Source organism: Ips typographus, linkage group LG5, assembly GCF_016097725.1.
Source record: "Ips typographus isolate SLU linkage group LG5, UJ_Ityp_2.0, whole genome shotgun sequence".
Taxonomy (NCBI): Eukaryota; Metazoa; Arthropoda; class Insecta; order Coleoptera; family Curculionidae; genus Ips; species Ips typographus.
Genome location: NC_138426.1, coordinates 13,077,965 through 13,103,315, shown reverse-complemented (window position 1 = coordinate 13,103,315; position 25,351 = coordinate 13,077,965). Strand labels below are relative to the sequence as shown.

The following is a 25,351-nucleotide window of genomic DNA, read 5'->3' as shown; positions in this document are numbered from 1 at the left end:
AACGACTGTATTAATGAAAGCGATTAATAATCGAAATGGTTTAACGCGTGAATGCAGTGAAATATCCATAATAAATGTTTATTATCCTAAGAAGTTTGAAAAAACTAATTGTCAGTTGTATACGCAACACGGCAAACCGAAATCACAGGCACCTTTGACAATGACAGTGACAGTTAGTTCTGTCGGAAACGGCGGATGGCTAACTAACCTAGTGGTAATTAAAGTACGTCTATTTCCGTCTGTCTAATACAGTTTAAAAAAAGATAGAACTACTGTGAGCGTATATTTGGTTGCCTATGATAAAATCGTGCATTAAAGTAAAAGAACGATTTTGTATCCGTTATCGTCCATTAAAAAAGCTGTTAATACGTGGTCGACGGAAAAATAATATTACTAGGCTAGTTTGGACGCTCCATGGAGCGAGCAGAGAAATTTGACGTCAAGATGACGTAACATGACAGTTGGTTCAATTATGGTTTTGTTAAATTACGTCAATGTGACGTCAAATTCGCTCTACTCGCTTTATAAAGTGTCAAAAATACGGCCAAAACTTCTTATTAATTCAAAACCAACTAAGGCAAAATTAGTTTTAATTGAATTTACAATGCACTATTTTGTCGCCTAAAAATCCAATATGGCGTCTATAAGAAAAAAAAAAGTTGATGATGACTGTCATGACGAAACGTCGGACGGTAATTTTGAAACCAACATCGTATCCTAGCTAAAAAAAAGTGACGATGAAAAGTTGCTTTATGTTTGTTTGTTATGTTTTTTGATATTTTTTCAAATAATGTGAAAAAAAAATTTTTTTCATTTTTTACAGCTTTAAATTGCACAACTTTGTTCTAATTTAAAATTGTTTGTATCTCTCATAGTTTCCGAGATCCTAATGAGAATGAAATTTGAATTACCCTGTATTTTCTAGTAGAGTATTCTGACTTGGCAACTTTTTTTTTTAAACAGGTTTGAAACTGATTAGTGTCGGACGTTTAATAAACTTTTCCGACCATTTCAGTAGGGAAACTTTAAACGATCAGTGACACCTCAATTTATGTTTGTTTCTTCCGTCCAGCTGGTGTTAAATTGCTGCCGAAACGTCCTCCTCTGCTTCCTCCCCCCCGTCGCCCTGGTTAACCCCAAAATGAGAAATTAGGTTCGGCAGGAGCTGACGCGTGGACCGGTTTGAAATATTCGCAGTCATTTAAATAAAATACACCGAAACGGACGGCCCTTTTGGTCCGTTATGTGTAGATTACAACTACAAACAATTCATTTGCAACTAAAGCAAATTTTAGGGACGTGCACGGTCCATATTCGTGTCATTTTGAAAAATCGCCCCGGTTGTTTCGCGCTTTTTGCCGCATTTACGCCCCCCTCGACGACTGTTCGAGCATTCATCATTCAGGTTTTGTCTGGCTCTGGTTTCTTTTCCGTTGTTTTTCCTGTGTTGTCTGTCGAATACGTCCGGTCAAATGGGAGGGATAATGTTTACTACACGTAATCTGCCACTTTAACATCCTCTCGAAAAATACTGTTTGCATTTTTCAACGGAATTAATTAAAATTTCCATCAATAATCCACGGTTTTCTAAAATAAAAAAATTACTATCATACTTTATTAGATTATGATAAGTTAGATCAAGTTTTCTCTTGATCCTAGACAAGAGGTGTTTGACAAAATCAAATTCAATCTTATAACGTGTTTCTAAACACTTTTTTGTTTTAATTATTGGGCAATAATCTATCCATTCTAAAGCTTTAGAATATTAGAGATATTGAATTTCAAAAAGTACCTAAAAAACCTCTCTAATACCCCCCCATTCTTTCAATTTTTTTGAAAAGTGAAAAATTTTAAAGTGCTTTTTTTGTGCTTATTTCACCTAATTTAATGTTCTTTTGTATAAATATGCCCTTTGCTGTGCATTGGAACCCTTATGGAACAAAAAAAAAAATTGAAAATTTTGACAAAAAATGGCATTTTTCGAATTTCTGAAAGGTTCAAAGTGGTTATTTCCCTTAATTTGAGGTCCTTTGGTATAAATATATCCTTTGCTGTGCATTAGAACCCTTATGGAGCAAAATAAAAATTTGCCAAAATTGCACTTTCGACAAAAATTGAATTTTCAGACTTTTTGAAAAATCGTAGCTATTTTATTTAAATTCGCAGAAAATTCGTTCCAACGCCATTCGAAAAAGCATAAAAAATACTACAAAATGGGTTAAAAATGGCCTCTGTAGCTCCTCCTGTTACCGAGATATTGAATTTGAAAAAGTACCTAAAAACCTCTCTAATACCCCCCCATTCTTTTCACTTTTCGCCTGTAAAACCCACTTGTAGTGACCAAATCATGTTTTTAAGCACATTTTTGGAATCCTCACTAAATTTCCTATCGGATGACATAAAAAACACTACAAAATCGAGTACAGTCAGAGAGAAAAACGCTGTCAACCTCTGAATTGCCAAAAACACAATTTGAAAAAACAGCTAAGGATAAAATCGCTTGTAAAACCCCCTTGGAGTAAGAAACTGTTAATTTAATTCTAAAGCTTTAGAAAGGATAGATATAGCTAACTGTTGGTTTTACTGGATTGCAAGAGTGTATTGTTATTTTACGGCTTTATGGAAAGGATTTTGAAGGTTTGTATAATTAAAAATAGATTAAAATTAGGTCAGAAACACAAAACTAAATGTTACAAATGCCAAGATAAAGGTATAAAATGCATTCAATCAAAATCAAACTTATTTCGTTAGGTTTCAAGTATGTTTCGTTGTTTTGTACTTCTATGGGATTGAATTTGACAGGACAACTGACGGCCAAATGTCAAAATTCAATTCATAAAGCTATAACATACCTTTGGTACTGTCTATACTGACTTTATTTGAACTCACTATTTTCTTCTTCTCTTCTAAAAAAATTTAAGTTTGCATTTTGTGCTTATTTCACCTAATTCAAGGTTCTTTGGTATAAATATATGTTTTGCTGTGCATTGGAACCGTTTTTTTTTAGATTATTTGATTATTTTAGTACAGCTTAAGGGTTATATCTCAAAATCCTAGCACAGTGGATGAAGCACAGTTTGTGAATGAAAAATCACGAACTATACTCACTGTGGTGTGCTTTATGCAACACTGCAAACTCTAATTATGACAGCTGTCACTTGTCATAATACCTCCCACGTTGCCAAACGTTAATATTTTTGATAAAACCTGTTTTGGATGAGAATAAGCAATTGCTTTTCCGGCATCTTTATCTCTAGTTCATTCAGCAATCATTCATATTAATCTCAGACTTTAATTTCGTACATCGGGACAACAACATCATCGGGATTAAGATATTCGGATGATAACCGTTAAAATCTCCACTAGCGCAATTTTGTGGTGCAGCAGTAACAGTTTGATGGCATCCAAAACGGGACGAATGGAATTCGTGTGACGTAAGGCGGGGGTAGAAGGGGGGTAGGTCAGCGACGCGAATTATCGGACATTCCAGCAACATTCTTAACATGTCCGGAAGGGTGTTTGGAAACCCCCCCTGAATATGTTGTCCGTTTTTAAACTGTAGAACAATATAAATTTAGGGTGGAGAGGTGAGGGGGGCACCACAAATCAAACGATTGTTTTAAGGACGGGCCGTCGGTTTCGGCGGATTATTCGTCTGACATTTGCAGCTTTATGACGCAACGTCGAACATAAATCACTGTATTTCATCAACCTTATCCTGGTCTACATAGAGCCCCGCTGCAGGAGTTACACGGTCGAAGTAACGCGTAACAAAGTTTGATGGCTGCGTTGGGTCACGGACATTTTGCACAACGGAGGTCAAAAAACTGAAAGAAACCAGTACCGTGCATATTTTCAGATTTTTATTAAATCACATACTTGTCTGTCTATGTCCAGTATCTTTTCTTCTAATAATTGACCTTCATTTTTGAAAGGTTTAAATATCAAAAAACTAGAAATTTTAAGCAAAGAATTGTTTACTATCAATGTGTACGTTATCAAGAAAAATCCTATTAAAATTCGTTTTAAACAAATTTGCTCAAACTGACACTTCTCAAAATAATTGAACTAAATGAATTACGCCAATGTTTTTAGGGGAGGTATCAAGTGTGATAATTAAATCCCTTAATCGAGTAGATTTATTAAGTTAAATTAAAAAACAAATTCAAACATTTGTAGGTATTTTAGTAAAATTGATTGATTGACCGGTGTAGCAATCGGGCCTGTCCCATGGGAAACCTCCCGAAATCCGCCATCAATAGATTTTTATACTTCCGACAGTGGCTTACTTTGGTTGGAGTTGAAGCACGTCATATGTCACCATTATTAGTTCGCCCGGGGATTTTTCAATAAATCTATCCGACTATATTTTACTGTTACTACTAAATGGTCCCCGTATTTTAGACTTCGACGAAAGGGAAATATTACTTTCTTGCTTTCCTCCTCCGTTTTTGAGGGAAATGTATTGCCTCGGACTTTATGGCTTTCTCTTGTTTTTGACAGTCCTGCTCCACTTTAACTCGGTCACCTTTTATACAACCAAAAAACTCGGTCTTTTACCGTGATAATGTGCAATTAGCGTAAAACAGCACATTTTGTTTAGTTTTTCGACCACGAAAACGTTATTCAATTAGGTCCGAAACGCCTCTACTTGTTGGGAAATTACAATTGTCCCGTTATTTACTGGGATATTTTGTAAAATAGCCAGTGCAAAACCCAACAAACACGCTCTCACGTGAGTTCCTATTGAAATATTATAAAGCTCCCGCTAGTTTATTGGTCTGTTGCGGTTATACGTATTCGCACTTAATATCTGTTAAATTTAGGGATAAATTACCGGTAAAGTAAATATTTTACTTTACCAGGACAATTTTACTGGTAGTAATCAGAGGTTGGTCAGAAAACGTCATAGTCACGTGACCATTCAACCAATAAAACTTGACATTTACTGTTTCTGAGTTGGAAACCAGTCAGGGATTGCCTCTGCGAACAGAGTTATAAATACCGTGTTTCTGGCAGTAGTGTCAAAATTTAAGACACCGCTTTTCTCCCTGACTGTACTAAATTTTGTAGTGTTGTTCCAGGTTATTGGATAGAAAATTTAGTGAGGATTCCAAAAATGTGTTTAAAAACATTATTTGGTCACTCCAAGTGGGTTTTACAGGCGATTTTGTCGTCCCTAACTGTCTTTCCAAACCGTCTTTCTGACAGTTTTTGTTTTGACGCTATTTTTCTCCCTGACTTTACCTGATTTTGTAATGATTTTTTATTCCATTAGATAGAGAATTTAATTAGGATTCCAAAAATGTGCTTAAAACTGTCAGTTTCTTACTCCAAGGGGGTTTTACAAGCGATTTTATCCTTAGCTGTTTTTTCAAACTGTGTTTTTGGCAATTTAGAGGTTCACAGCGTTTTCCTCTCTTACTGTACTCGATTTTGTAGTGTTTTTTATGTTATCCGACAGGAAATTTAGTGAGGATTCCAAAAATGTGCTTAAAAACATAATTTGGTCACTCCAAGTGGGTTTTACAGGCAATTTTGTCCCTAACTGTCTTTCCAAACCGTCTTTCTAACAGTTTATGTTTTGACGCTATTTTTCTCCCTGACTTTATCTGATTTTGTAATGGTTTTTTATTCCATTAGATAGAAAATTTAATGAGGATTCCAAAAATGTGCTTAAAATTGTCATTGCCTCACTCCAAGTGGGTTTTACAGGTGATTTTGTCCCTAACTGTCTTTCCAAACCGTCTTTCTGACAGTTTATGTTTTGACGCTATTTTTCTCCCTGACTTTACTTGATTTTGGTAATGGTTTTTTATTCCATTAGATAGGGAATTTAATAAGGATTCCAAAAATATGCTTAAAACTGTCAGTTTCTTTCTCCAAGGGGGTTTTACAAGCGATTTTATCCTTGGCTGTTTTTTCAATTTGGGTTTTTGGCAATTCAAAGGTTGACAGCGTTTTTCTCTCTGACTCTACTCGATTTTGTAGTGTTTTTTATGTCATTCGATAGGAAATTTAGTGAGGATTCCAAAAATGTGCTTAAAAACATGATTTGGTCACTCCAAGTGGGTTTTACAGGCGATTTTGTTCCTGACTGTCCTTTAAACCGTGTTCAAATTTCAGATCACAATTTTACTGATTTGTAAATTTGCTTCACCAAAGCAGTTTTTCCTTATTAAGTCGAAAATGGTCAAAGTTACGAAAAATTTGCAAGAGAGCAAAAATGTTCCAATCAACTCCTTAAACCAACACCGTAAGTTTTCAAAACCATTTTTGCTTGAAATATACAGGGTGTGCATAAAAAATATGGCGATTGTCTGTTTTTGGTCACCTTGTACGCAATTTTATAGAGAGAATTTTTTGCTTTACACCCTGAAAAAGAGGAGCTCAAAACGGTTCTTTTAAGTGGTCGAACCACCCTGAACTCTTAAAAATAACTGACTTACAGGGTGTTCAAACTTTAAATCACAATTTCAACTAATTTGCAGACGAAATTTTTGCAAATAATTTTTTCTACTTGCGTGCAGTATTTGATACTTTTTCGCACGCATAAGAGTGCAGAAAGTTATAATTTTTTGCACTAATTTTTTAGTTCAAGTTCAATGCAACATACTACCAAATAGGAGTCATGTGTCTTACCTACGCCATCAGTGATGTTATGACTTTATCATGGTTAATTAACTTTAATTTTAATTTTCCTAACATTTGTGGAAAGCATCTTTTCCACACTCTTTTTTTTTTTTGTATGTGTAAACTTTTAAATCAAGGTTTCTCGAAATTAATTTGACAGTTGATCGTAATTCAACTTCGCAAATTCAATTTAACCACTTTTGCATTCTAACCCAACTTTTTGTAATTTTTAATGTAATTTCATATGATTTTAAACGGACAAAACCCCGAAACTTTCGCACATTTCACACCTATGCGAACGAAAAAAATTGCCAAAGCTTTTCAAAACTTATCCAGATAACAGACAGAGTAGTCAATTGAAATGTTTTAAATGGGGCGCGTAAGTGCCAAAAGCGTCCGTTATCAGCGAAAATTTCGTTAGCAAAACATTCCTAACCGGAACTCCATTGACTGTTACGTGTGTCGCTCTCTCGGTTATCTGTTTTTGTTAAATAACATCGACGTCCGCCATGTTTGTATGTGTGTTAAGTGTTTTGGACACAATGCCCTTTTATGTCCCTATATTAGGCCCCCTTCAAACACAGATCAGTCGTTAAAGACACTTTTATTACGAATAATCAAGCGTTTTCCTCAATCGTTAAGTGGTAACCTCCCGCCTCCTTAATTATTTCCCTCCATACAGCAATACGTTCCTCAAATGGGTTTTTTTCAATCGTTAGCTCTCCAGCCAGGTTCATGTACACGATTTCGTTTGGATTGGTTATGGGTGGCCATTTTGGGTGGGGAATACCAGTGCGTGCAAAATCTGTCCAGATTCCTGTGACAGTTTTGATTGCCGACAAATCTTCGTTTGTCAATGGTATTCCACCGCCAAATAAAGTGGGCGGAAATAGGAAGTTCTGATCGCCACCATGAGGCACCCCAGTTATATCATCTGTCAAAAAAAAAAACACGTTTTAACGTTTTCTAGCGACAAAACCGTAGCCCTAACCCATTAACTTTTATACGTCAGTAGAAAGCTTATTTCATTGGCAATCCATTGGCATATAAAAGTTTATATAAAGTGTGGCAAATAAGCTACTTATTGACGATTGAACGAAAGAATGCACCAACAAGGTCATGAAAAAATTGGTCAATTTTGACACCCTCTAGCGGCCAAACCGTCTAACCTATCCATTCAAATTGGGAGACTGTTAGAAAGCTCATTTCATTGGCTATCCATTGACGTATAAAACAGTACTAAAAATGGTTCAAATAAACGAGTTATTGAAGATTGAACAAAAGAATGCACGAAAAAAGTCATAAAGAAAATAGTAAACTTTGACGCTCTCTAGCGGTCAAACCGTCTAACCTATCAATCTATGTGGGAAACTTTTAAGAAAGCTCATTTCATTGGCTATCCATTGACGTATAAAACTCTACTAAAAATGATTGAAATAAACGAGTTATTGAAGATTGAACAAAAGGATGCACTAAAAAAGTCATAAAGAAAATAGTCAACTTTGACGCTCTCTAGCGGTCAAACCGTCTAACCTATCAATCTATGTGGGAAACTTTTTAGAAAGCTCATTCCATTGGCTTTCCATTGACGTATAAAACTCTAGCAAAAATAGTGCAATTAAGCGGGTTTTTGAATATTAAACAAAAGGATGCACCAAAAAAATTAGTCAAAGTTGACGCCTGGCTAACGACTGGCTAAACGGTACCACTAACCAACCGACTTTTCTACGTCAATGGAAAGCTCATTTCATTGGCTGTCCATCGACATATAAAAGTAGTCATAAATGCTCAAATTCCACTCATTAAACTATAAAATACGTTTGGTACTGATTTGTGCTTTACAACTTTATGGAAAGGAGAATTGACGGTTGTCATATTTAAAAATGAAGTCAAATCCAGACAACCAAATGTTACAAATGCTAAAAAAGCATTCAACCAAAGTCACACTGATTTTGTTACTTTTCAAGTGTGCTTCATTGTTTTGTAGCCCTATGGGATTGAACTTGACAATTTCCAAGCTTAGCAATCTAGTTTTAACCTACCCGTGAGTAAAGTAATGGTTGTTATTATCTATTCAAAACTAGCTTGAGTAACAGGCATATTAATAAACATAAAAGGAAATATTACCTTCAATTTTTATCATTTTACGAAGATTCTTAACGTTTTCAGTTTCATACGAAAACTGATAGAGATAAACAGGATTCTTAGCATGTTTCAACGCTAATTTGATCGAATCAATGATGCCCACATAGAAGCTAGTATCACCAACGTGCTGAAAAGTTAAAAAATAACTTTCTGAACTAATAATCTTTGCCCAAATCTACCTGGTACTCTCCTGATTTTGATTCCTTGTTTTTATAGTAACGTTCCCGGATTATGTCTTCCCATTTGGTTAAATTAGGGTTCTTGTGATTGAGGCTCCAAGGAATCAAATGATTTTCAGACTTGAAATTGTGCGGAATCCCTAGTACTTCTCCATATCCTAGAATCAACCCTTCATTGCTGCAAAAACCTGAAAAATTTTACGTGTACAGGAAATAAGCTGCTATAGGAAACAATACCGAGAATAAGAGGAACCTGGTTGAACCTTCCTGAAGCCAGAATATCTGCAGGGTTCTCAGTCAGGAAAGCCTTGGGGTTGGGTTTCTCAATTATCGGACCGAAAACCCTTCGTTCATCCAATTTTATTGGACGCTTTATATTTTAAAGTTATTGAAATTAGTTTAAAAGTTTTTAAGTTTAATTACATCTTCCATGGCTAGTGAAGCTTCAAACAACTGCCTGGCAGTAGCCTTCATTAAGACATCCAAGGCCTCAGCCTCAGTGGCGACCTTTTTGCCTAATTTTTCAGCTAATTGGATTGAATTTCTCTGTCCCCAGGCCCAAGGATTTAAAACAACCCCACTTTGAGCTATGGCCTTATGAAACAAACCTTTAGCACAGGGTGAAATCACCTATAAAAATTCAGTTTTAGGTTTACTAAAAAAAAAAAATCACTAAAACAAACCTGGAAGTGTACAGAAGCTCCTCCAGCACTAACACCAAAAATAGTGACATTATCCGGATCACCGTTAAACTGTCGTATGTTTTCTTGAACCCATCTTAAAGCTTGAGTTTGGTCCTTTAAACCAGCATTTCCAGGTACCTCCAAACTAGAGTTCTCCAAACTCAAAAACCCTATTAAACCATTTAGCTATCCAATTGTAATGAGTAAAGCACTCACCAAAAACCCCCAGGCGATAATTGATGGTAACCAGAACCACGTCCTGGTTCAGCAAATACTCGGCTGCGCACATTTCTTGAGTACCATTACCTAGAGTAAAAGCACCTCCATGGATGTAGAACAGGACCGGTTTCAAGGGTTCACCAGGTATGGGCAGGCTTCTGGTGTGCACGTTCAGGTAGAGACAGTCTTCAGAACCGCCTATTTCACGAGTGCGGAAACTGAGAGCCAAGTTTGTGCTCCCATCTTTAGTGCAGTCACGAAGTCCTTTCCATGGTTGTGGAGGTTGTGGTGCCTGATGATGGTTAGTCCAATTAATGTATTTTAAAAATGTCAGAAAAAGCTTTTTGACCATTCACAATCTATCCTTTTATGCTGAGATTTACACTGAGACAGTGTTTATGATTGGTCAAAAAAAGCAGATTTCAATTTGGTGCTTTTTCTTGACCAATCACAAACTACTCACAGCACATGTACCTTTGTAGCATAATTCTTACTTCTAGATTGTTTTTAAAGCTTCTGAAAGCTTCCAGACCAGTTTGAGGAACTTTTGAAAGCTTCTAGACGGTCTCAAGACAATTTGGAAGCTTTTAAACTGTTCTAGAAGCTTTTAGATGCTTTTGGAATCTTTTAGGCTATTTCAGGAGCATCTGGAAGCTTCTAGATTGTTTTTAAAGCTTCTGAAAGCTTCCAGACCAGTTTTAGGAACTTTTTGAAGCTTCTAGGCGGTTTCAAGAGAATTTGGAAGCTTTATTTAAACTGTTCTAGAAGCTTATAGATGCGTTTGGAATTTTTGTAGGCTATTTCAGGAGCATCTGGAAGTTTCTAGATTGTTTTTAAAGCTTCTGAAAGCTTCCAGACAAGTTTGAGGAACTTTTGAAAGCTTCTAGGCGGTCTCAAGAGAATTTGGAAACTTTTAAACTGTTCTAAAAGCTTTTAGATGCTTTTGGAATTTTTGTAGGCTATTTCAGGAGCATCTGGAAGTTTCTAGATTGTTTTTAAAGCTTCTGAAAGCTTCCAGACAAGTTTTAGGAACTTTTGAAAGCTTCTAGTCGGTTTCAAGAGAGTTTGGAAGCTTCTAAACTGTTCTAGAAGCTTTTAGATGCTTTTGGAATCTTTTAGGCTATTTCAGGAGCATCTGGAAGCTACTAGATTGTTTCTAAAGCTTCTGAAAGCTTCCAGATCAGTTTTAGGAACTTTTAGAAGCTTCTAGACGGTTTCAAGAAAATTTGGAAACTTTTAAACTGTTCTAAAAGCTTTTTGATGCTTTTGGAATCTTTTAGGCTATTTCAGGAGCATCTGGAAGCTTCTAGATTGTTTTTAAAGCTTCTGAAAGCTTCCAGACGAGTTTTAGAAACTTTTGGAAGCTTTTAAACTGTTCTAGAAGCTTTTAGATGCTTTTGGAATCTTTTTAGGCTATTTCAGGAGCATCTGGAAGCTTCTAGATTGTTTTTAAAGCTTCTGAAAGCTTCCAGACCAGTTTTAGGAACTTTTGAAAGCTTCTAAGCGGTCTCAAGAGAATTTGGAAACTTTTAAACTGTTCTAGAAGCTTTTAGATGCTTTTGAAATCTTTAAGGCTATTTCAGGAGCATCTGGAAGCTTCTAAATTGCTTTTAAAGCTTCTGAAAGCTCCCAGACCAGTTTGAGGAACTTTTAGAAGCTTCTAGGCGGTTTCAAGAAAATTTGGAAACTTTTAAACTGTTCTAGAAATTTTTAGATGCTTTTGGAATCTTTTAGGCTATTTCAGGAGCATCTGGAAGCTTTTAGATTGTTTTTAAAGCTTCTGAAAGCTTCCAGACCAGTTTGAGGAACTTTTGAAAGCTTCTAGACGGTCTCAAGACAATTTGGAAGCTTTTAAACTGTTCTAGAAGCTTTTAGATGCTTTTGGAATCTTTTAGGCTATTTCAGGAGCATCTGGAAGTTTCTAGATTGTTTTTAAAGCTTCTGAAAGTTTCCAGAACAGTTTTAGGAACTTTTAGAAGCTTCTAGGCGGTCTCAAGAGAATTTGGAAACTTTTAAACTGTTCTAAAAGCTTTTAGATGCTTTTGGAATTTTTGTAGGCTATTTCAGGAGCATCTGGAAGTTTCTAGATTGTTTTTAAAGCTTCTGAAAGCTTCCAGACAAGTTTTAGGAACTTTTGAAAGCTTCTAGTCGGTTTCAAGAGAGTTTGGAAGCTTCTAAACTGTTCTAGAAGCTTTTAGATGCTTTTGGAATCTTTTAGGCTATTTCAGGAGCATCTGGAAGCTACTAGATTGTTTCTAAAGCTTCTGAAAGCTTCCAGATCAGTTTTAGGAACTTTTAGAAGCTTCTAGACGGTTTCAAGAAAATTTGGAAACTTTTAAACTGTTCTAAAAGCTTTTTGATGCTTTTGGAATCTTTTAGGCTATTTCAGGAGCATCTGGAAGCTTCTAGATTGTTTTTAAAGCTTCTAGACCGGTTTTAGAAACTTTTGGACGGTTTTAGAGAGAATACTTTCTTAAAGTTTAATAAGTAATTTAGTAGTAGTGTTACATTTGTGAACCAGTTTAAGTAATTTAAATATTTAGGTTTGTTGCTACTCTTTCTCCTTCCCAAAAGTAATTTTACTGTCATATTTTTAAATAAATAATTTGTAAACCATACTCATTTATAAAATTAGATAAAATTTTTTTATCCTTCAACGCTGATAAGCTATACAATCATCAACCTTACGTAGCAGCTTTTTAATAATTATTAATATAACAATACTTTTTCAATTTCAATTCCACATACCTTGAATCTCAAAGGTCCAATAGGAGGTTTAGCATAAGGGATTCCTAAAAATTTGAAAAAACTGTCCCCATTCAAGTTTATTCCAGTGGTGCCAAAAAGATCACCCTGTTTTATCGACACTGTGGGACCACTGATATCTGAAGCCATTTTGATTGTCACTAATTATCGTATAGTACTTCTTATTTTAAAAATCACTTCGGGTATTATCGAGTTATTCCGTCTGACTTAAGTATGGTCGATTACCAATTAATTCGTCCCACATGTTTTACAGATTAAATTTTTAGATAACCGAGTAAACTGGCAACATAACCTTGACTGTTGAAAGTGTATAAACAATTAAAGTAACAAAATGGCAACAGTTGTAGTGAAACAAGGCAGCATTTTGGGTACCACCGGTATAAATCTCGATGGTGGAAAATTTCTCAAATTTTTGGGTATTCCTTATGCCAAACCACCTGTAGGACCGTTAAGATTTAAGGTAAATGCTCTCTTAAGAACATGATGCGACAACTAACATACATTTAGGCTCCACAACCTCCAGAACCATGGACGGGTACAAAAGACTGCACCAAAGATGGTAGTCCTAATTTTGGACTTAGTTTTCGCACTCGTGAAGTAATCGGTTCCGAAGACTGTCTCTACCTCAACGTTCACACTAGGAGCTTACCTCAACCTGGTGGGACTTTGAAACCGGTTTTAGTTTTCATCCATGGAGGAGCTTTCACTGTAGGAAGTGGTACTCAGGAGATGTGCGACCCTGCGTATTTTCTGACCCAGGACGTGGTGCTGGTTACTCTAAACTACCGTTTAGGGGTGTTTGGTTAGTGTCCTTTTCGCTTACCGAACATTTGGACGTTGATTTTTGTAGGTTTTTTGAGTTTGGATGACACTAACCTGGATGTACCTGGGAATGCCGGTCTAAAAGACCAAACTCAAGCTTTGAGGTGGGTCCAAGAAAACATTAAACAGTTTAATGGTGATCCTGGTAATGTCACCATTTTTGGTATCAGTGCTGGAGGAGCATCAGTACAATTTCAGGTCACTTTTTATTCACCTAATTGATCGCAGACAACAAAATTGATTGTTCAGGTTCTTTCACCTTATGCAAAAGGTCTTTTCCATAAGGCCATAGCTCAAAGTGGGTCAGTGTTCAATTCTTGGGCCTGGGGCCAAAAAAACGCCATCCAAGTAGTTGAGAAACTGGGCAAAAAAGTTTCTTCTGAGGCTGAGGCTTTGAAGGTTTTTCTTGAAGTTGATGGGGAAGATCTTTTCAAAGCTACTCAAACTATTTCAGACGTAAATCAAGTCATCAAGTTGGGAACCAAAATAAATAAGAAACAAATTTCAGTGCATCATAATCCCAGACATACGAAGACCTTTTGGACCTGTGATCGAAAAACCCAACCCTACAGCTTTCCTCACAGAAAACCCTGCAGACATTTTAAAGTCAGGAAAATTCAACCAGGTCCCTATTATTCAAGGCCTGTGCAGTAATGAAGGCTTAATTGGTGAACTGGGTGATTTGATTTATATTCCCAAAGACTTCACACCTGATCAACACTTAATACCATGGAGCTTGAACCGTAAACATTCTAATTTTCCCAAATGGAAGGAAACCATCCAAGCACTTTACTATAAAAACGGAGTTGACAAGTTAGGAAAACACCAGGTGAGTACTCTTTTAGAACACTGAAAAGGATAACAAGGGTTTTTCAGCACTTGGGGGATACTCTTTTTAATGTTGGAGTGATTGTGTCTACTAAAATGACGCTTAAACACTCTAAATATCCAATCTACTTCTACCAATTCGATTACAACACTGAAAATGTTAAAAAATTTCGAAAAATGCTGAAAGTAGACGGTAAGAATTTTTACTATATATTTGTACAGGGTTGGTCCGTATATTTAAAAGCTTGTGGCGAGACCGAAAGAAAGGTTAAAACAATACAAAGTGATACATTTTTAATAGCAACACCCTGTATATTTTCTGATGCGTTGCAATAGATCTTTTTCTTCCGATTCCAAAAACATATAACAAGTTGACTTATTTGATTTACATTGTTGGCATTTAAAGTTTTAAAATCACAGTTGCCTTAGATTTGGATGATTTTGAGGTTAAAGAAGACATTTTGATGGTCACGTGACCGTTGTTGACAGGTGTCAATTTAAATTTACAGAATTGCCAGCTGCAAATTTGTCACGATCACGTGACATGCGATTACGATTTTAGCTTTTGCAACTTTTTAAATGTAATTTACAGACTTTTCAAGGTTTAAGATGACAATTACCTGGTCACGTGACTGTTGTTGACAAGCTTTAATTTAACTTTATTGTGTTGCTTGCTGCAAATTTAATTTGTCACGATCACGTGACATGCGTTAACAATTTAAGTTTTTTCCAATTTTTTAAATGTAATTTACATACTTTTCAAGGTTTAAGATGACAATTACCTGGTCACGTGACTGTGGTTGACAAGCTTCAATTTAACTTTATTGTGTTGCTTGCTGCAAATTTAACTTGCCACGATCACGTGATATGCGTTTACGATTTAAGCTTTTCCAATTTTTTAAGTGTAATTTACAGACTTTTCAAGGTTAAATATGACAATTACCTGGTCACGTGACTGTTGTTGACAAGCTTCAGCAAGTTTCTTGCTGCAAATTTAACTTTTCACGATCACGTGACATTCTAAATCAACTCAACAACAAAAACCACTTTAGCTTTTCTGTTTCAGTGTAATTTACAGACTTTTCAAAGTTAAAAATGACAATTTCTTGGTCACGTGACTGTTGTTGACAAGCTTTAATTTAACTTTATTGTGTTGCTTGCTGCAAATTTAACTTGCCACGATCACGTGACATGCGTTAACAATTTTAGCTTTTGCAATTTTTTAAATGTAATTTACATACTTTTCAAGGTTTAAAATGACAATTACCAGGTCACGTGACTGTTGTTGACAAGCTTCAATTTAACTTTATTGTTGTTGACAGGTGTCAATTTAACTTTACAGAATTGCCAGCTGCAAATTTAACTTGCCACAATCACGTGACATGCGTTAACAATTTTAGCTTTTCCAATTTTTTAAATGTAATTTTCAGACTTTTCAAGGTTAAATATGACAATTACCAGGTCACGTGACTGTTGTTGATAAGCTTCAGCAAGTTTCTTGCTGCAAATTTAACTTTTCACGATCACGTGACATTCTAAATCAACTCAACAACAAAAACCACTTTAGCTTTTCTGTTTCAGTGTAATTTACAGACTTTTCAAAGTTAAAAATGACAATTTCTTGGTCACGTGACTGTTGTTGACAAGCTTCAATTTAACTTTATTGTGTTGCTTGCTGCAAATTTAACTTGCCACGATCACGTGACATGCGTTAACAATTTTAGCTTTTGCAATTTTTTAAATGTAATTTACATACTTTTCAAGGTTTAAAATGACAATTACCAGGTCACGTGACTGTTGTTGACAAGCTTCAATTTAACTTTATTGTTGTTGACAGGTGTCAATTTAACTTTACAGAATTGCCAGCTGCAAATTTAACTTGTCACAATCACGTGACATGCGTTAACAATTTTAGCTTTTCCAATTTTTTAAATGTAATTTTCAGACTTTTCAAGGTTAAATATGACAATTACCAGGTCACGTGACTGTTGTTGATAAGCTTCAGCAAGTTTCTTGCTGCAAATTTAACTTTTCACGATCACGTGACATTCTAAATCAACTCAACAACAAAAACCACTTTAGCTTTTCTGTTTCAGTGTAATTTACAGACTTTTCAAAGTTAAAAATGACAATTTCTTGGTCACGTGACTGTTGTTGACAAGCTTCAATTTAACTTTATTGGGTTGCTTGCTGCAAATTTAACTTGCCACGATCACGTGACATGCGTTAACAATTTTAGCTTTTGCAATTTTTTAAATGTAATTTACCGACTTTTCAAGGTTTAAGATGACAATTACCTGGTCACGTGACTGTTGTTGACAGGTGTCAATTTAACTTTACAGATTTGCCAGCTGCAAATTTAACTTGCCACAATCACGTGACATGCGTTAACAATTTTAGCTTTTCCAATTTTTTAAATGTAATTTACAGACTTTTCAAGGTTTAAGATGACAATTACCTGGTCACGTGACTGTTGTTGACAAGCTTCAATTTAACTTTATTGTGTTGCTTGCTGCAAATTTAACTTGCCACGATCACGTGACATGCGTTAACAATTTTAGCTTTTCCAACTTTTTAAATGTAATTTACAGACTTTTCAAGGTTTAAAATGACAATTACCTGGTCACGTGACTGTTGTTGACAAGCTTCAATTTAACTTTATTGTGTTGCTTGCTGCAAATTTAACTTGCCACGATCACGTGACATGCGTTAACAATTTTAGCTTTTCCAACTTTTTAAATGTAATTTACAGACTTTTCAAGGTTTAAAATGACAATTACCTGGTCACATGACTGTTGTTGACAAGCTTCAGTAAGTTTCTTGCTGCAAATTTAACTTGTCACGATCATGTGACATTCTAAATCAACTCAACAACAAAAACAACTTTAGCTTTTCTGTTTCAATGTAATTTACAGACTTTTCAAAGTTAAAAATGACAATTCTTGGTCACATGACTGCTGGTGATAGATGTCAATTTAACTTTACAGTGTTGCCACATTCATGTGATGTGACCGTAACTTGCTAACTTTAACCACATAATCTACAGATAGTATAACTGGAATGTCACATGGGGGCGATCAAGATTTTCTGTTTCCGCTGAGCGTGTTTGGCAGCAATTCACCGGCCGGTCCTGATGATGTCGACGCGATCAAAACGGTGATCGGAATCTGGACAGATTTTGCTCGGACAGGCGTGCCCCACCCAAAATGGCGACCAATCACCGGTCCTCAACAGTTTAGCTATTTCAAATTAGCCGAGAAGTTGGAGATGTTTACAAATCCTTTTGAGGAACGTATGAGAGTATGGAGTGATATTGTTGAGGAAGCTGGAGGGTTTGATTTGGCTATAGATGAAAAACCTTAAAAATTGAGTTTGTTTACTCCCATTTCTCTAAATTACTACTAATTTCATTAACTCTAGTAAAGTAGTAAATGTGCAACCCTAATCGAAGACAATAGAAAAACTCTATAAAAACCCAAGACACTCTTTTAATTAATCTCCCCCTTTCACGGAAAACAAGACAACATCTACCCCCTTCTCGCCCCTCAATCAAATTCAATTAAGAATCGACCATACCCCCAAAACACACACATAAACGTAACCGTTTATTACCGATACCAGGTCACTTCGATCACGCGAGAGCTGGTAAAAGAGCAACCCCCCCCGTCCACCCCTATCGTCATCCTCGCGCCCCCTTCCCACTCTTTACAGCCCCTACAGTTGTTTTAAGGGCGCATGGGGGTGGGGGTGGCTGTGTGGCGGCGTACGATATGATTATGATCCGAGGTTGCTTAGGAACGCGCAGCTTCCATCCCCCCCACCGTGTATAAAAGGGAAGGGGGTGGTTGTGGGAGCATCATTCCGTCGGAAAGCGTCGCGACGTGCGCGTCTTCGATCGCGACGCCCCACGTCCTCTATGACATCTGGTCATAATCTATTTTTGGTGGTATTTGAGTGACGGGCTTTGGATTTTCCTACAAACTCTATATTGTTTTTGAAGAGTGAGGACTGAGAGTGATGCTGTGCACACGGACCAGAACCGATGCCTCAAATAACCGGTGAGTGATTGTTTTGAGGTTAGATTTGTCGATATTGGTCTGACGTAAGATTTCTTTGAGGGACACATATCTTGCGGATGTTGAAGGTTGATTTTAGTTTATTCACTCTTTTTAACAAATTTAAATCAGATATATCGCAGGACTGTAGTAATGCAAATAAATGCATTTTGTATAATAACTCTATAATGAAATTATCACTGAAACAAATATTGAATTCCTGACTGTTGTAACAACGAAAAAATAAATAAAATTACAATTCGACAGTCCAAAATTGGCGTTAGCGCTTCGAGTGCTTTTTCCACAAATTGTCACCATTAATTAATATTTATTAACCCAAATTGCCTTCTGTATACGGTTATAAAGCTGGGTTTTGTTAGTTTGTTTTCATTAATTAAATTCACTCGAAATTGTTTCGTCAAAACAAAAATTAGTTGTTTAATGAAAAAGTGACAATCGTATCCAGTTGAATTATGCACGAAAAAATGCTAATAAATTCGATTTAGCTGAACACTATTTCATGACGAATTGGACTAAAAGTTTGAAATCCTGAATTCAAACTAATAAGGGGATATTTAACTAACATTTCCAAAAACCTGAACTTGGACAGCATCAATCCACCAATCTCTTTTCTTTTCTAATTTCCAAAAGTGTAAACTGACTTTTCAGGTCTAAAAATTGCTACATTTTGACTTTTTTAAGTTTTTTTTGGCATATCTCCCAAAAACCCCTCTTTTAAACTCTCCCTGTCCTTTGTAAATCTTATAATACTTCTCAGAATCTTAAAATTTGCTAAAACGTAAAATCTGTGTTTGCTTATTTTGATTTCACAGTTTTGTGATTAATTTGAGGTTACGTGATTGGTTTTCGGTGCATTCAGCAGCTCCTCACACATCGAAACATAATAATATACAGGGTGAAGTGTGCCGGATTTAGGGGGGTGCTGCATAGTACTACAAAGAGAAAAAACCTGAAATGTCACATCTTTACTATATTACATTGAAAGTGATTGACATTTTTTTGAGTAAAAATGGAGTTAGTTTAAAAAAGAAGCAGTTTTGTCAACTTTTGCCTGCGTAACTCTTTAAGGAGACCGTTAAGGGCAAAAACACCTTAATACAAAAATCGTTTTTAAGCGAAAAAATTGCTTGTTTGGTTGGAATTAGGCGGTTACTTTGGCTTGGTTGGATTCCCCACCTTCGATTTAATCTAAAACGAGTCCAAACGGGATTTTGTGCAATTTAAGGCCAAATGGTCCAAAACCACTCTTCACTCGTTTTGTTCCGGTTGAAAACGCTTGAGACGCGTTATTGTTATTCTGTCACTTTCTGACAGCTAATAACGTCAAAACCAGTCCGATTTCACTAGGCTTGATGGTACTCATTTTCGACTAATTTGGGGACGGGGAATCCATTCCAGCTGTCAAAATGACAGTAACTGTCACTCAATTCGAGACACTGGCGATTTGTGGAGATATCAAAAAAGTGATTTCACCAATGGATTGGGCGCCCCAAAATTAGTCAAAAACCACCCTTCACTCGTTTTGTTTCGATAAAAAACGCTTGAGACGCGTTATTGTTATTCTGTCACTTTGACAGCTAATAACGTCAAAACCAGTCCGATTTCACTAGGCTTGATGGTACTCATTTTCGACTAATTTGGGGACGGGAAATCCATTCCAGCTGTCAGAATGACAGTAGCTGTCACTTAGTTCGAGTGATCCGTGAGCTGTTCCAATCAGGGAGGCCCTCCACCAGTTGCTGTTAATGATTTTTTTATTCTACTATTTTTGCTAATAGTATTTTTCTATCCAAGTCTGAAAATGTTAGGTTAGGTTAGGTTAGGTTAGGTTAGGTTAATTAGAGGATAAAATTTCTCACAATTTTCCTTAATAACACTTTTTTGTAGCTGCGTAAATAAGGGAGCTACGCTCAGTAGAAATGGAGTTAGCTTGTCAGAATATTATTGGAATGGTCACGTGACCGTTTCTTAGTTTAAACTGATATTTTTGAAGACACGTGACTCTTTACAGTGAAAATGGTCACGTGACATATTTTAAATAATCAAATTTAATTTTAAAGGTCACGTTACTCTCTCATTAAACCTCAAAATGGATTCGAAACATCACGTGACCGTTTCTAAGTTTACTTTTTAGAAAACGGTCTCGTGACTGTTTTAAATATTAAAATATTATTTGCGTAAATGGTCACGTGACTAATTGAGTTATTATCCGACACTGGAGAGTGTCTTGCTAAAAATAGTTTGGTTTTGATGCCATTTTCATTCGCAGTCAAATTTTTTGGACGGTTCAATGGACGGTAAGTTTGATCGCAAAAATATACTGGGTGTCCTATTTAAAATAGTTCAGTTTTATGACGCTTAGATTGTATGGAGAAGATTGATTCTAAATATGTTAAAACCTGCAAATATGTGGCATTGTAATGTTTAGATCACTGTGTAGATTTTGACAAGCAGAAGCAAAGTTGATCTATTTTGTCTTCAAGGCACTTTTCAGAAAGATTAGTAGTAAATGTTCTAAACTTGGTCGTACAAAAAAGCAACTAAGAAAAAAAAATAAAAATTAAACAAATGTGTATCATATTCGGATAAGTTATGTCAACATTATGTGGTTTTACGAAGGTAAGACAGACAATAAGGGCGTTTTTCGATTCAAACTTATCCGGCTAAGGCACACACACATTATTAGGGTTTGCACATCGAGCTGGCAGGAAAATCGATACAGATAAATAATGTGAAAATCCCATTGAATCGGACAAGTCGGTTGGTTCGGCGAGAAACGCGTTCGGAGGCTTTTAAAAATAATGAACACGCAATTATTCGTCGGTTTTCTTCGTTCGACGGGAAAGATAACGCGATTTATATTTTTTTTCTCTTCTTTTCCTATCTCGCGCCGTCGTTTTTTCAATTAGAACCCTCGGCTAAACCGTGAAAACTTGAATGCGGGCCTAATGCGTCGGCAAATTGATTTTCCATCTAGAAAAAGGTTCGAACCGAACGGACCAAACGTACACAACACGCTTGTAGCATAATTTGAGAGGATATGATTGCCACTTTTATTTACAGCACATTTTCGGTAACAATATTTAAATTAAGTTAGAAATTAGGCTTAAACTGGAATTTGCATAACGAAGTAATAAAAGCCAATTATTGTACGAGATTAAGGGAAAAGGGGGCGGTTTCAGGAAGCAACAACCCTTTGATTGTACCTTTATCGAATTTGGAGCGGAGTAAATTCGTTTTACTAGATCCGATATCGACATGCACTTAGCGAAATAAAACACCGACTGAAGGAAAAGTGAGCTCGGGAAATTATTAATGAGGTATACCGGCAGATTTCCCTTAGGACCCATAGGGCGGGTCAAATAGTAAGCTATGTGCCCGGGATATTCAGTTAGCTATGTTATTTTTTTCCCTCGGGACTTTACCTGACTATTTGAGAGGGGATATTTAAAGGTTTCGTGTTTGCGGTAGTTTGCTTTGAACTGCCAGCAAATTTTCCGGGATGCAGGACTATCAGTAGACACGCTACAGTTTTTGATCTCATTTTGTAACCTAAAAGAGTTGGCTGTTAACTATTATTAAAAACCAAAATTGTATTTTTTGTTAGTATTTTTATTATTTATTACAAGTGTCAAAATAGCAATTTTTGCATCGATTTTATTAAAAAATTGTACAATTGTTGTATCATCATGTATTATTTGATTTTTCAATTTAAAGCATTTAATATGTTATGCTAAGTTTACATTGCAGTATTTGAGACTTTTCAAGATTCACACACAGAATCTACTAAAAAATCACAATCAAAAATCAACGAGAAAGTTGTTTCAACGTAGAATGAATGTATATGCTTTTGTTGAGCTGTAACTTGAGATGTCAATTTGATTATTTTAAATGAGACATCCTGTATATTTTTTTTGTTCTACGTCGAATTTTATACGTATTATAACTTTGACTGTGTTTATTTTAACATGTTACATGTGGTTTCTAAACAGTTTAACTGGCCTCGCTAGCTCTTCATGTTGCCGAGATATTGAATTTCAAAAAATAGTTTAAATTTTTTAAAATAGTGACAAATTTTAAAGTGCTTTTTTAATACTTATTTCACCTAATTTAAGGTCCTTTGGCATAAATATGATTTTTGCTGTGCATTGGAACCCTCCTGGAGCAAAATAAAAAATTGCCAAAATGGCACTTTTTGCAAAAATTACATTTTATTTGAACTCTTATAAATTTCACTAAAACGCCATTAGAAAGAGGATACAAAATACTACAAAATGAGCCAAAACTGGCCCCTCTAGCTTTTCACGTTACCGAGATATTGAATTTCAAAAAGTAGTAAAAAAAGCACTCAAATACCCCCCCCTTCTTTCGATTTTTTTGAAAAAAAAAAAATTTTAAGTGCTTTTTTTGTACTTATTTCACCTAATTTAAGGTCCTTTGGTATAAATATGCCCTTTGCTGTGCATTGGAACCTTTCTGGAGCAAAATAAAAAATTGCCAAAATTGCACTTTTTGCAAAAATGTAATTTTTTCAATTTTTGAATGATTGTAACTTTTTCATTTGAACTCTTATAAATTTCACTAAAACGCCATTAGAAAGAGGATACAAAGTACTACAAAATGAGCCAAAACTGGCCTCTCTAGCTATTCACGTTACCGAGATATTGAATTTCAAAAAGTAGTAAAAAAAGTACTCAAATACCCCCCCATTCTTTCGATTTTTATGAAAAATAAAAAATTTAAAGTGCTTTTTTTGTACTTATTTCACTTAATTTAAGGTCTTTTGGCATAAATATGATTTTTGCTGTGCATTGGAACCCTCATGGAGCAAAATAAAAAATTGCCAAAATTGCACTTTTTGCAAAAATGACATTTTTTCAATTTTTGAATGATTGTAACTTTTTTATTTGAACTCTTATAGAATTCACTAAAACGCCATTAGAAAGAGGATACAAAATACTACAAAATGAGCCAAAACTGGCCTCTCTAGCTCTTCACGTTACCGAGATATTGAATTTCAAAAAGTAGTAAAAAAAGCACTCAAATACCCCCCCATTCTTTCGATTTTTTTGAAAAATAAAAAATTTAAAGTGCTTTTTTTGTACTTATTTCACCTAATTTAAGGTCCTTTGATATAAATATGCCCTTTGCTGTGCATTGAAACCCTCGTGGAGCAAAATAAAAAATTGCCAAAATGGCACTTTTTGCAAAAATGACATTTTTTCAATTTTTGAATGAGTGTAACTTTTTTATTTGAACTCTTATAGAATTCACTAAAACGCCATTAGAAAGAGGATACAAAATACTACAAAATGAGCCAAAACTGGCCTCTCTAGCTCTTCACGTTACCGAGATATTGAATTTCAAAAAGTAGTAAAAAAAGCACTCAAATACCCCCCCATTCTTTCGATTTTTTTGAAAAATAAAAAAATTAAAGTGCTTTTTTTGTACTTATTTTACCTAATTTAAGGTCCTTTGGCGTAAATATGCCCTTTGCTGTGCATTGAAACCCTCATGGAGCAAAATAAAAAATTGCCAAAATTGCACTTTTTGCAAAAATGTCATTTTTTTCAATTTACCATTACCATTCCTCTGTATTCCGTAAAACCATCGAAAATGCAGCACCCTGTACAATGTCATATTCCTATCTGTATCCGTTTCTGAAATAATTAACACTTTATCAAAATTATCAGTAAAGGTTTTACGTAAATAATAATACAGAGTGGTCAAAAACTGGCCTCAAAAAATCAGTTCTAAAAAGAGCAGAATGTTGAGTTTTTCAAATGTCAAATTTCAAACCCATATTTTTACATTTTTATCTTGTTCCACGTCTAAAATTAAATTTTTATCAAATTATTTACGTGAAAGTAACCTTTAAAAAATGCAATTTTTGTCAAAATTTTCACATAGCAAATAGCCTTGAATTAAATAAGCACAAAAAAGTTTAAACCATAATAACACCTCAAGGGCTTTCTATAATTTAAACTTTCCGAGATTACTAAACGTCAATTTAACTCTTAAAAAGCACTACAGCAAAAATGCTCTTTTGCTAACATCACTCAGAACTTTTAACAAGAACAAACTTTTCGCTGTCTTATTTCCCTATTAACGGTCCTGATGCATATACACGTCTAGGGAAAAATTTGCTACAAAAAGAGTGGAAAAAGTCCCCCGTCCGTGACTTGTTTCGCGTATAAATTCTATTTCGAAAGTTAAATAAAACTCCCTGAAACATTTGCACTTTGACTTGTTTTTGAAGTGGGAGCGTTAAAAGTTGACTGAACTACTTTTCGTTTAACACCTAAATGCTGTCATGTTTTTTTGTATAATATCGAGGTATTAAATTACCCACCAGACACTCAAGTAATAACGTAATTAATTCCTGTTAAACTATTTGGCAATAATAGTCCGTGAACGCGCCTGCTTTAGGCAGTCCTGCATACTTGCATAATTGCAGTACATCACATACCAAATCCCTGCAAGCCGGAATGCTTTGTGGTGTTTTCGGGATTGTTAACATTATTCCCTATATCGAGAATTTCATAGAAAACCAAAAGAAAATCATCAATTTCCTAATGTGTGGTAAAATCCTGAATCCAAGTGATAGATTGTTTACGCCTTATTTTACACAGCTACTCGTCGGAATTGAATTGTTTAATGGGGTATAAACGTAATTCTCCAAATTATCCCCCCGAATTCACCACCCCCCCATTTCCAAAGCAAGTCTATCATCAATTAAACCTCGAGTGGCTCAGATTAAAAGGGCCCGAGGTTCACTTTTCAGCATCGCGGAGAAAACAACGCTTTCAGCACGCTCAGCAGGTAGCGTCGATAAATTTCGCAGAGTGAGTAAATAAAATAGTTGGAGTAGTCACAATAGAAATCGCATTATGCCCCGGGAACGTTTCAGGTATAAATCTTGTCGGTGGGGGCTTTGCCCAAACAGAAAACCGCATCTAAACGGATTTTCAGATCTGATTTTCTATTTGCCGAGCGTGAT

At 35.5% G+C, this 25,351-nt stretch overlaps 2 protein-coding genes across 2 annotated transcripts; one reads left to right on the top strand and one right to left on the bottom strand.

The window, feature by feature from the left end:
* Positions 1 to 7,220: 7,220 nt before the first annotated feature.
* LOC145729117 (juvenile hormone esterase-like) lies at positions 7,221 to 12,771 on the bottom strand. The gene is made up of 8 exons (XM_081979748.1): positions 12,608 to 12,771; positions 9,857 to 10,151; positions 9,641 to 9,810; positions 9,381 to 9,587; positions 9,195 to 9,327; positions 8,958 to 9,145; positions 8,761 to 8,905; positions 7,221 to 7,567 (listed from the first exon to the last, which is right to left on the bottom strand). The coding sequence occupies exons 1-8, from the start codon at positions 12,752 to 12,754 to the stop codon at positions 7,251 to 7,253; spliced, it is 1,602 nt and encodes a 533-aa protein (XP_081835874.1). The 5' UTR covers positions 12,755 to 12,771; the 3' UTR covers positions 7,221 to 7,250.
* A 126-nt stretch (positions 12,772 to 12,897) lies between these two features.
* Positions 12,898 to 17,754, top strand: LOC145729118 (juvenile hormone esterase-like). The gene is made up of 7 exons (XM_081979749.1): positions 12,898 to 13,085; positions 13,133 to 13,427; positions 13,476 to 13,645; positions 13,697 to 13,903; positions 13,956 to 14,276; positions 14,324 to 14,468; positions 17,322 to 17,754. The coding sequence occupies exons 1-7, from the start codon at positions 12,957 to 12,959 to the stop codon at positions 17,636 to 17,638; spliced, it is 1,584 nt and encodes a 527-aa protein (XP_081835875.1). The 5' UTR covers positions 12,898 to 12,956; the 3' UTR covers positions 17,639 to 17,754.
* The last annotated feature ends 7,597 nt before the right edge of the window (positions 17,755 to 25,351 follow it).

Bases quoted from the DNA above. Each gene is read 5' to 3' on its own strand.
- LOC145729117 (XM_081979748.1), bottom strand. From the start codon at position 12,754: ATGGCTTCAGATATCAGTGGTCCCACAGTGTCGATAAAACAGGGTGAT. The intron at 10,152-12,607 runs GTATGTGGAATT...AACCATCATCAG, and splicing joins TTGGACCTTTGAGATTCAAG to GCACCACAACCTCCACAACC. The intron at 9,328-9,380 runs GTAATTAAACTT...TAAAATATAAAG, and splicing joins CTTCACTAGCCATGGAAGAT to CGTCCAATAAAATTGGATGA.
- LOC145729118 (XM_081979749.1), top strand. From the start codon at position 12,957: ATGGCAACAGTTGTAGTGAAACAAGGCAGCATTTTGGGTACCACCGGT. The intron at 13,428-13,475 runs GTTAGTGTCCTT...TGATTTTTGTAG, and splicing joins CTACCGTTTAGGGGTGTTTG to GTTTTTTGAGTTTGGATGAC. The intron at 13,904-13,955 runs GTAAATCAAGTC...AACAAATTTCAG, and splicing joins CTACTCAAACTATTTCAGAC to TGCATCATAATCCCAGACAT.